The sequence below is a fragment of the Bombina bombina genome, chromosome 12, assembly GCF_027579735.1.
Source record: "Bombina bombina isolate aBomBom1 chromosome 12, aBomBom1.pri, whole genome shotgun sequence".
NCBI lineage: Eukaryota > Metazoa > Chordata > Amphibia > Anura > Bombinatoridae > Bombina > Bombina bombina.
In genome coordinates this window covers 29635494-29647902 of record NC_069510.1, presented here as the reverse complement: position 1 = coordinate 29647902, position 12409 = coordinate 29635494, and the positions used below count along the sequence as shown (strand labels likewise).

Here is a 12409-nt window from a genome sequence, read left to right as displayed (position 1 = left end):
TTTAGCCAATTAGTGCTTTGTTGTGCTGTCTCTTAAATAACTCAATGGGCATGAGCACAATGCTATCTATACAGGGAGTGCAGAATTATTAGGCAAATGAGTATTTTGACCACATCATCCTCTTTATGCATGTTGTCTTACTCCAAGCTGTATAGGCTCGAAAACCTACTACCAATTAAGCATATTAGGTGATGTGCATCTCTGTAACGAGAAGGGGTGTGGTCTAATGACATCAACACCCTTTATCAGGTGTGCATAATTATTAGGCAACTTCCTTTCCTTTGGCAAAATGGGTCAAAAGAAGGACTTGACAGGCTCAGAAAAGTCAAAAATAGTGAGATATCTTGCAGAGGGATGCAGCACTCTTAAAATTGCAAAGCTTCTGAAGCGTGATCATCGAACAATCAAGCGTTTCATTGAAAATAGTCAACAGGGTCGCAAGAAGCGTGTGGAAAAACCAAGGCGCAAAATAACTGCCCATGAACTGAGAAAAGTCAAGCGTGCAGCTGCCAAGATGCCACTTGCCACCAGTTTGGCCATATTTCAGAGCTGCAACATCACTGGAGTGCCCAAAAGCACAAGGTGTGCAATACTCAGAGACATGGCCAAGGTAAGAAAGGCTGAAAGACGACCACCACTGAACAAGACACACAAGCTGAAACGTCAAGACTGGGCCAAGAAATATCTCAAGACTGATTTTTCTAAGGTTTTATGGACTGATGAAATGAGAGTGAGTCTTGATGGGCCAGATGGATGGGCCCGTGGCTGGATTGGTAAAGGGCAGAGAGCTCCAGTCCGACTCAGACGCCAGCAAGGTGGAGGTGGAGTACTAGTTTGGGCTGGTATCATCAAAGATGAGCTTGTGGGGCCTTTTCGGGTTGAGGATGGAGTCAAGCTCAACTCCCAGTCCTACTGCCAGTTTCTGGAAGACACCTTCTTCAAGCAGTGGTACAGGAAGAAGTCTGCATCCTTCAAGAAAAACATGATTTTCATGCAGGACAATGCTCCATCACACGCGTCCAAGTACTCCACATCGTGGCTGGCAAGAAAGGGTATAAAAGAAGAAAATCTAATGACATGGCCTCCTTGTTCACCTGATCTGAACCCCATTGAGAACCTGTGGTCCATCATCAAATGTGAGATTTACAAGGAGGGAAAACAGTACACCTCTCTGAACAGTGTCTGGGAGGCTGTGGTTGCTGCTGCACGCAATGTTGATGGTGAACAGATCAAAACACTGACAGAATCCATGGATGGCAGGCTTTTGAGTGTCCTTGCAAAGAAAGGTGGCTATATTGGTCACTGATTTGTTTTTGTTTTGTTTTTGAATGTCAGAAATGTATATTTGTGAATGTTGAGATGTTATATTGGTTTCACTGGTAAAAATAAATAATTGAAATCGGTATATATTTGTTTTTTGTTAAGTTGCCTAATAATTATGCACAGTAATAGTCACCTGCACACACAGATATCCCCCTAAAATAGCTATAACTAAAAACAAACTAAAAACTACTTCCAAAACTATTCAGCTTTGATATTAATGAGTTTTTTGGGTTCATTGAGAACATGGTTGTTGTTCAATAATAAAATGAATCCTCAAAAATACAACTTGCCTAATAATTCTGCACTCCCTGTATGGCACACATAAACTAGCAGTCCCCTGTTGTGAAAAGCTAATAAAAAAGCATGTGATAAGAGGCTGTCTGTAGTGGCTTAGAAACAGGCAGAAATGTAGAAGTTTAAATGTTATATAGTATCATAATACAGGTAGCCCTCAGTTTACGCCGGGGTTAGGTTCCAGAAGGAATGGTTGTAAATCGAAACCGTTGTAAATTGAAACCCAGTTTATAATGTAAGTCAATGGGAAGTGAGGAAGATAGGTTCTAGGCCCCTCTCAAAATTGTCATAAGTGACACCTAATACATTTATTTTTAAAGCTTTCAAAGGAAGACTTTAAATGCTAAACAGCATTATAAACCTAATAAAATAATCACACAACAAATAATATATAATTAAACTAAGTTAAATTAACAAAAACATTTGCTAAACAGCATTATAAACCTAATAAAATAATCACACAACACAGACTTCACTTGCAAACAGTTCTTTCTATGCATTCCAATCTGGACTGATTTATAGACAGGAAGATCTTGTACCTTTGAAATCTGCTCGATAGCTCAGGTCTGGTTAAACTGATTAATGTCAGCTTGCTTGGCTTTGCTGCAACACATGCGGACAGCTCAACCTACTGGCTAGTTTAATAAATGCACTGCTTCTCAATGCTTTTCAATAGCAGTCACATGACTGGAAAAAAAAGGTTGTTATTCTGAAACGGTGTAAATTGAACCGTTGTAAAACGAGGGCCACCTGTATAACAATGTTGGTTGTACAAAGCTGGGGAATAGGTAGTAAAGGCGTTAACTAGCTCTTTAAACAATAACAATTTTAGTGTAGACTGTCCGTTTTAAAACACATCGAAAGATCCTCCTCTCTTTAATCAATCTGTGAACCCTCTTGATGGATTCATTGTAATCTATTGCTCCACCCAAAGGTATCACTACCTGCAATCAACATTTATTTACTTCATAAGGCTAAATAGAGCCATTTGCACTTTTTTTTTTCTTCAGATAAATAAGCAAAGCTATAAATCAATTTCTGTGCCCTGGACTGGAAATATTCTGTGGCATACACACGTGAAAATAAAAAAATGTTGAAATATTTTCAAAGAAAACCACAGAGAAATGGATTTAAACAGCTGGATAAAATACCTATAAGATATATTTTTGCTTTTCTCCTTAGACCTAGAATAAAGCTTACAGTGCAATATACTGATCCAATACATTTTTTTCGGACACATACCCATAAAACAGACAGTCTACTAGATTACCAGCCAAGAAACTTTTTAGAGATCACAGTGAGCTTTATAGGACAGAGAATGCATTTAGAAATGCCCCTGAGGTTTTCCGTTAGTCTGCACTGAGCTTGGCAAACACAGCAATAAATACTTTGGTGGAAGGGGGGGGGGGGGATTGGCGATGAATTGCAAAGTGTCCCAGGCAGAGTTTAGCTTAGGTTGCAACTCACAGCTTTAAAGAAGTGTATATTTCTCAAATGGGCATCTTACAGATGATGAGCATCTATAGCGTACACAGTTTCATGTTTTGAGAGTAGAAACCGTTACGTTTTGAACATAACAAACTCCACATGGATTATGGCATTGAGAGGCTTGGTAAGTAATAAAATTATATATACACATTAATATTCTCAAATCTGTACATAAATTAAAAGGGATGGTTACCCTTTGTGTTGTGTTTTGTTTGTTTTTTGCTCTTTTCTATGCATAGGAAAATCAAGGATTCATTCTCAAAAACTGTCAGATTTGTAAATCAGACTAGTTGTTGTTTTTTGTTTTTTTTTTAACTGGTTTGAGAAAAAAAATATCAAAAACAAAGCTTTGTCATTTTCAGGTCTCTGAATAAATCAGATGACGTTTTGGTACCAAAAACATATCATCATTTAAGGAAGTTTAAATAAGTAGCCTCAGACTTCTGTACATAATAACATTAAGGTTTCCATCAAAAGTAGCCTTTCTAGCTATCAATACAACAAGATTTAAGCTGATTTTTTTTTCTCTGTGTGTATGAATAAGCAATCTAATATTGCAATAGGAAAAGAAAGTTCTTATTTTATTGGAAAATACTTCTCCTGATCTGCATAGTAGCTGGTCATTGAGTGACTGTGCAGTTTTTGTTAGGCCTATGTGTTGTTAGTTTTGTTTGATGAATTTCCTTGTTTTTCAACTTATTAATAACAGATATCTATAGTAAATTAATCTGTTCTTCCAGTAACTTTAGTTTATTTTAGGAGGTTATTGGAGTAATGTGTATTATGTGTGCATATATATATATATGTATGTATGTATGTATGTGTGTGTATATATATATATATATATATATATATATATATATATATATATGTATATACTTTAAAGTGTGTGTGTATATAAACACCTATGAGAGTATATGTAATATAAAGAACATGGTGTCCAGTTTTACTTCCTATGTTTAGAACTCTTCTTATTTCTGTTGCTACTAGAAACCCCATGTTTGGATGGAAACCAATTATAGAAGGAGCTGGATTCTGAAAAATTACTTTAAAGGGACAGTCTACACCAGAATTTTTATTGTTTTAAAAGATAGATAATCCCTTTATTACCGATTTCCCAGTTTTGCATAACTAACACAGTTATAATAATATACTTTTAACCTCTGTGATTATCTTGTATCTGCAAACTGCCTCTTTTTTCAGTTCTTTTGACAGACTTGCAGTCTAGCCAATCAGTGCCTGCTCCCAGATAACTTCTCGTGCACGAGCACAGTGTTATCTATATGAAATACGTGAACTAACACCCTCTAGTGGTGAAAAACTGTTAAAATGCAATCTGAAAGAGGTGGGCTTCAAGGTGTAAGAAATTAGCATATGAATCTAATGGGTTAGACATACATTTTAACAACATTGCTATTACTATCTGTACTTTCTGAGACTCTCTGCCTAAAGTTTCAGAGACATTATAACCTAGAACAGATAAAATTGTGCACTCAAATTCAATGTGTTTTAGCAAAATGTAAAATCGGAAATTCCTCTTATATCAAAACCAAGTAGAAAAACCAGATCAGATGTTCTGTGCATTTTTATCTTATCTCCTCTAACCTCAATCGTATGGGTATGGAGACTTTTTTTCCATTATGGAATATATTGGTTTTCTCTTCTCTTATTAGCTCGGTCACAGGGGTATGGATAAGTGTATCAATAGTTTATTTCAAAGGGATATTAAACACATAGTGATTTTATTATAAAAATGTTTAGTTATGTGTAATAAAACCACTTTGCAATATATTTTCATGATTTATTTTGATCCCTTTTCATGTTTTTAAGTCTGTTGCTCCTCCTTGGAGCCTTAACCTTGTTCTTAAAGTTTTGCAGCAAGCTCCATTTGAGCCTTTACATTCCATAGATATTAAGTTATTATCTTGGAAGGTTTCGGAGTTTCGGAACTCTCAGCTTTGCAGTATGATTTGCCTTATCTTATCTTTCATGCCGATAAGGTGGTTCTTCGTACTAAGTTAGGTTTTCTTCCTAAAGTTGTTTCGGATAAGTATATTAATCAGGAAATTGTTGTTCCTAATCCTTCCTCTCATAAGGAACGTTCATTGCACAACTTAGATGATGTGCGGGCTCTTAAAGTCTATCTGCAGGCGACTAAGGGCTTTCGCCAGTCTTCTGCCCTGTTTGTCTGTTTGTCTGGAAAATGTAAAGGTCAGAAAGCTACTGCTACGTCTCTTTCCCCCTGGTTGAGAAGTATAATTTGTTTAGCTTATGAGACTGCTGGACAGCAGCCTCCTGAGAGAATTACGGCTCATTCCAAGAGAGCTGTTTCATCTTCTTGAACCTTAAAAAATTAAGATTCTGTAGAACAAATTTGCAAGGCTACAACTTGGTCCTCTCTGCATACTTTTTCCAAATTTTCCAAATTTTTATACTTTTGCCTCGGCTGAGGCTTCTTTTGGGAGAACGGTTCTTCAAGCGGTGGTGCCTTCTGTTTAGGTTACCTGTCTTGTCCCTCCCTATTTATCCGTGTCCTCTAGCTTGGGTATTGGTTCCCAACAGTAAATGATGAAGCCGTGGACTCACCATATCTTAGGAATTAAAACAAAATTAATGCTTACCTGATAAATTTATTTATTTCCGGATATGGTGAGTCCACGGCCCGCCCCTTATTTCAGTCAGTTATTTTTTACTAAACCTCAGGCACCTCTACACCTTGTGTTATTCCTTTTTTCTCCATTTTCCTTCGGTCGAATGACTGGGGGTTGTGGGTAGGGGAGTGATGCTTAACACCTTGGCTGTGGTGCTCTTTGCCTCCTCCTGCTGGCCAGGAGTGATATTCCCATCAGTTAATGAGGAAAGCCGTGGACTCACCATATACGGAAATAAATAAATTTATCAGGTAAGCATAAATTTTGTTTTTAAAATATAAGTGTCTGAAAACTACATGCTGTTTCTGATTCTGAAACCGCCATTGGCACAGACATGTATTTGCAACATACTGCACATGCCTACAGCTATTTCTTTCTTGCATGTGTGTTTTATTTTTTGTTGCAATGTATCTGTGTATGTAAGTGTCTTTGTGTGTGTGTCTGTGTGTGTGTGAGTCTGTGTGTGGGTGTATTTATGTTTGTGTCAGAGAGAAAAGTGTGTGTGAGAGAGAGAGCTTTGTGTGTGAGAGAGTGTGTGTTTGTGTGGGTGTGTGTGTGTGTGAGAGAGTGTGTGTGTGAGAGAGAGAGAGAGAGAGAGAGAGTGTGTGTGTGTGTGTGTCTGTGTGAGAGAGTGTGTGTGTGTAAGAGAGAAAATGTGTGTGTGTGTTAGAGAGAAAGAGAGAGAGGGTGTGTGTGAGAGTGAGTGTGTGTGTGTGTCTGTGTGAGAGAGAGTGTGTGTGTTAGAGAGAGACAGAGGGTGTGTGTGAGAGAGAGTGAGTTTGTGTGTGGAAGAGAGAGTGTGTGTGAGAGAGTGTGAGTGTGAGGGTGTGTTTGTGTGTGAGAGAGAGTGTGTGAGAGAGCATTAGTGTCTTTCTGTGTGTGAGAGATAGAGCATTAGTGTCTTTGTTTGAGAGAGAGAGAGAGAGAGAGAGAGAGAGAGAGAGAGTGTGTGTGTGTGAGAGAGCATTAGTGTCTTTTTGTGTGTGAGAGATAGAGCATTTGTGTCTTTGTTTGAGAGAGAGAGAGAGAGAGAGAGAGAGAGAGAGAGAGAGAGAGAGAGTGTGTGTGTATGTGTGAGAGGGAGTGTGTGTGTGAGCATTTGTGTCTTTGTGTGTGAGAGAAAGGTTATCTGTGTGAGAGTCAGTGTGTTTCTGTTAGTGTGTGAAAGAAAGTGTCTGTGTGTGAGAGTGAGTTTGTGTGTTAGTGTGTGTGTAAGAGCATTAGTTTCTTTGTGTCTCAGAGAGTGCATTTGTGTCCTCTGTGAGAGAGAGTGTGTGTGTGTATGAGAGCATTAGTGCCTGTGTGTGAGAGAGAGAGTGTGTGTGTATGAGAGCATTAGTGTCTGTGTGTGAGAGAGAGAGTGTGTGTATGAGAGCATTAGTGCCTGTGTGTGAGAGAGAGAGTGTGTGTGTGTGTATGAGAGCATTAGTGTCTGTGTGTGAGAGAGAGTGTGTGTGTATGAGAGCATTAGTGCCTTGTGTTTGTGTTGCAGCTATCTCGTATGCCTTGAAATATAAATATAATATTTGTATTCTGTGAATCTGCTGGGCCTGCTGAAAAACCCACATATAACTTGTGTGGGTCATTCACAGAAATTTGCCTACAATAGGGTTTAAATGTAGGTAGCAAAAAAAAGCTCAAAATTGGCTCAGCACTGGGGTGTAAAAGGCTTAGCAGCGAAAGGGTTAAAGGTAAAGTCAAAATGAACCTTTTGTGATTTAGACAGAGCATGGTATTTTAAACAACTTTATAATTTACTTCTATTATATAACTTGCTTCGTTTTCATGATAATTGGGAACTCATTAGAGGAGGGAAAATATTACACTGTCCCTTTAATTTTGACTTTGCCGTCCCTTTTATATCCTATTGCAAGACTATAAGAGCTTTTGGCTTTTTTTTTTGTTATAACTTCTGTTCTTCCTTTTTCTTTTTGGCTAAGAAATATGTAAATGTCTTAATTTATTATTATTAGGTGACAAGTATGAACGTGACATTATATTATTTGTGTGTGTTTTCTTCTCTGCAGGGGCCAGACCTAAGCAATTGCACATGGATAACTTGGAATTATTAAAGTTCCCCTGTGAGAAGGTAACATTACAACTTTTTTGAACCTACATTAAAGGGACAGTAAACCCAATTTGTTTCATTATTCAGATAGAACATGCTATTTTAAGCAATTTTCTAATTTACTACTATTATCAATTTTTATTCGTTCTCTTGCTATCTTTATTTGAAAAAGCAGGAATCTAAGCTAAGGAGTTGGCCCGTTTTTATTCAGCACACTGTATAGCACTTGTTGATTGGTGGCTACATTTAGCCACCAATCAGCAAGGGCAACCCAGGTGCTGAACCAAAAATGGGCCGGCTTTTCAAATAAAGATAGCAAGATCGAAGAAAATATGATAATAGGAGTAAATTAGAAAATTGCTTAAAATTGCATGTTCTATCTGAATCATGAAAGAAAACATTTAGGTTTAGTGTCCCTTTAATGATTCTGCTGCAAGAAAAAGAAAAAAGTGAATTGATCAGTATTTTTTTTTTCCCCCTCCACTTTTGAAGGACCGAAATGGAGACAGTCATCACACGCCAAACATTAAAAAGGATTTTGTAACAAAACCTGCAAGGAGTAAAAAATACAAAGATAATAATTTTACTCCGGAGGTGAAGACACAAAATGCTGTTCCGTTAGATGCTGTTGATGTCAGAGTTCAAATGCCCCACATGGTAAGAAAAAAAATCGTATTTTATTAAAAAAAAAGAGGCATTGTCTGAAACGACTGACTTATGAAAAATGAAAAGTTTCAATAAAAATAATTGAAGGTGGAAACATTATTAAACACATTTCTAACTAAATTTCGGAATTCAAAGGTGGTGCCTTTCTCTTCAAGGAAGCTGAAGGGCAAAAAATATGTTGTAGGTGAATCATGTTTTGTTTTGTCTGATATTCTGTTCAGCCGCTATTTCCTATATGGGGGAAATCTTCAGGACATTGAAGGAGCAACTGGACAGCTGCTTAAGCTTTAAGGGACATGAAACCCAATTTTTTTTTCTTGCATTATTTAGACAGAGAATATAATTTAAAAAAAGTTTCCAATTTACTTCGATTATCAAATTTGTTTTGTTCTTATGTTGTTCTTTGTTGAAGAGATATCTAGATAGTTAGCGTGGACATGTGGGGAGCGCTGCAAAACAGGAAATAGGGCTGCCCTCTAGTGCTTTTGCTAATGTAAAACATTGTTGTAAAACTGCTACCACATAGTGCTGCAGACACGTGCACGCTCGTGAACTTACGCTCCTGCTTTTCAACAAAGGATAACAAGTTAACAAAATGTGATTTGTTAATAAAAGTACTTTTGAAAGTTGTTTATAATTGTATGTTCTATCTAAATCATGAACGCAAATGTTTGGGTTTCATACTGACAATTTAAAGGATTTCGATAGAGCATGCAAATTTAAGCAACTGAACTATCCATTTTACTTCTGTTATCAAACTTGCTTTGTTCTCTTGGTATCCTTTGTCAAAGAGTAAACCTTGGTAGACCAATAGGAGCTTAGGAGCGTGCACGTGTATTTAACACTCTATGGCAACAGTGTTTGAAACTATGTAAAAACGTTGCTATAAACATTGTTCCAAACACTTCTGCCAGATAGCTAAAAACATGTGCACGCTCCTGAGGTCACCTAGGATTACTCTATAATGAAGGATACCAAAAGAACAAAGTAAAATAGTAGTTTGACCTTAATTTACTGTTACGTGATAGGAGAATCTCTAATAGGGATGTGCATTAGGAAACGGATGCAGAAGTAATAAGCCGCTCGTTCCCTTCTGATATTTTCATAGCCGGATTGATTCATATAAAAGATCCATAATCTAAGTTCTGTGCAAATCGAGATCTTAGAGTGGGGATCTTTTGCAGGAATCAATCTGGCAATGAAAATATCTGAAGGGAACGAGCAGCGTCTTACTTCCGCATCCAGATCTCACGAAGGATCCGACTTCACTACCTAATCACTAATGATATAAGCACATTGTGTGTAAGGCTCCGTTATATACTGTAGGATATTATACAACTGCAACACATGCATTTTTAATGTTGTAAATTGTAAACTCTAGTAGATTCAATGTTTTGCTGAATTGTGTTTGGTTATTATTAGTACACAGCGCAATTCCCACATGAAGGGCCATAATAGTTGAAAAATTACATGATCTATGTCATTTTAAGACCCTGCACTACTCTGTGTTCAACCCCTGCGGTAAGGTGTTAAACACACAACAGAAGTAGCCCTTTGGATCCACAGAGCACTGCTGGTCCAGAGGGGAAAATGACGCTCATCCAATCACCAGCACTAGTTATACAGCTAAGTGGCAGTGGTCTGCATGTCCCAAGCAGTTCTTCTATTGTGCGTTTAACCACTTTGCGGGCGATAAAAACACACAGTAGTGTAGGGTCAATAACAAATTAGAGCATGCAATTCTTCGACTATCTGGCCCTTTAATAATACTTTACAATCACAAATAACATTTAGTAAGGGGTTAATCAAATCAATTGTGCCCCATAGCGTATTTTTATTAAATGATTTATTAGCAATTTATTTCATTTTTGACATCAAATAGTTACAGTGGGAGGTACAGGAGAGGGTAAGATCGCAGACAAAAACAGAGAGAGAGAGGGGGATAAAAGCGATATCACCTTATATAAAATTTGTAAAAAGTGCACGTAATTCTTGTATACTGTGAAGTGAAAACACTGAACATGGAAATTATGCTAACTTCAAGATGTTTGCACTGCTAACAGAACACAGAGACCTACTGTAATGTGAAAAATACACTTTCTTTCATGTAATTGGCAAGAGTCCACAAGCTAGTGACGTATGGGATATACATTCCTAACAGGAGGGGGCAAAGTTTCCCAAACTTCAAAATACCTATAAATACACCCCTCACCACACCCACAACTCAGTTTTACAAACTTTGCCTCCTATGGAGGTGGTGAAGTAAGTTTGTGCTTGATTTTTATGATTTCTACGTTGATATGCGCTTCTAAGCATTCTGAAGCCCAATTCCTCTCAGAGTACAGTGTTTGTCAGAGGGATGTGAAGAGAGTATCGCCTATTGATTTTATGGTTTTCCTTGTGGGAAATCTTTTCAAGGGTTCTCTGTTATCAGTCGTAGGGATTCATCTCCTACCTCCCTTTTCAGATCGACTATATACTCTTATATACCATTACCTGTGCTGATAGTTTTTAGTTTAGTGGTTTGGTTTGGCTATCTGCTATATGTGGATGGGTGTCTTTCAGTAAGTATGTTTTCATTACTTAAGAGACACTCTCAGCTATGGTTGGCGCTTTATGTATTAATATAAAGTTTTAAATATATGTATTTTACTTTCCGCTTGGATGAGGACTTCGCCTGGTGGATGAAGATCGACGAGGCCTCCTGGATGAAGACTTCTCGCTTGGATGAGGACTTCGCCGGCTGGAGGAGGATGGATGTCCGGACTATGTTAAGGTTTTGGGCAATGTAAAAGAGCTAAATGCCCTTTTAAGGGTAATGCCCATCCAAATACGTTTTTCAGGGCAATGTTTAACTTAGGTTTATTTAGATAGGTTTTTACTTGGGGGTTGGTTGTGTGGGTGGTGGATTTTACTGTTGGGGGTTGTTTGTATTTTTTTACAGGTAAAAGAGCTGATTTTTTGGGGGCAATGCCCCGCAAAAGGCCCTTTTAAGGGCCATTGGCAGTTTAGTGTAGGCTAGGGGTTTTTTTTTATTTTGGGGGGCTTTTTTATTTTGATAGGACTATTAGATTAGGAGTAATTCGTTTTTGTTTTTGATAATTTAGTTTTCTCCAACATAGGTGTGTCCGGTCCACGGCGTCATCCTTACTTGTGGGATATTCTCTTCCCCAACAGGAAATGGCAAAGAGCCCAGCAAAGCTGGTCACATGATCCCTCCTAGGCTCCGCCTACCCCAGTCATTCTCTTTGCCGTTGTACAGGCAACATCTCCACGGAGATGGCTTAGAGTTTTTTAGTGTTTAACTGTAGTTTTTCATTATTCAATCAAGAGTTTGTTATTTTCAAATAGTGCTGGTACGTACTATTTACTCAGAAACAGAAAAGAGATGAAGAATTCTGTTTGTATGAGGAAAATGATTTTAGCAACCGTAACTAAAATCCATGGCTGTTCCACACAGGACTGTTGAGAGCATTAACTTCAGTTGGGGGAACAGTTTGCAGTCCTTTGCTGCTTGAGGTATGACACATTCTAACAAGACGATGTAATGCTGGAAGCTGTCATTTTCCCTATGGGATCCGGTAAGCCATGTTTATTATGATTGTAAATAAGGGCTTCACAAGGGCTTATTTAGACTGTAGACATTTTTTGGGCTAAATCGATTGATATTAACACTTATTTAGCCTTGAGGAATCATTTATTCTGGGTATTTTGATATAATAATATCGGCAGGCACTGTTTTAGACACCTTATTCTTTAGGGGCTTTCCCAAAGCATAGGCAGAGTCTCATTTTCGCGCCGGTGTTGCGCACTTGTTTTTGAGAGGCATGGCATGCAGTCGCATGTGAGAGGAGCTCTGATACTTATAAAAGACTTCTGAAGGCATCATTTGGTATCGTATTCCCCTTGGGTTTGGTTG

At 37.9% G+C, this 12409-nt stretch overlaps 1 protein-coding gene across 1 annotated transcript in view; it reads left to right on the top strand.

Moving 5' to 3' along the window:
- The window catches only part of GPSM1 (G protein signaling modulator 1), a 594912-nt gene that overhangs the window by 348638 nt on the left and 233865 nt on the right, over positions 1-12409 (top strand). The window contains exons 10-11 of the mRNA XM_053695674.1: positions 7784-7845; positions 8317-8481. Coding sequence (XP_053551649.1) covers positions 7784-7845; positions 8317-8481 — 227 coding nt within the window. The remainder of the gene's footprint in view (positions 1-7783; positions 7846-8316; positions 8482-12409) is intronic.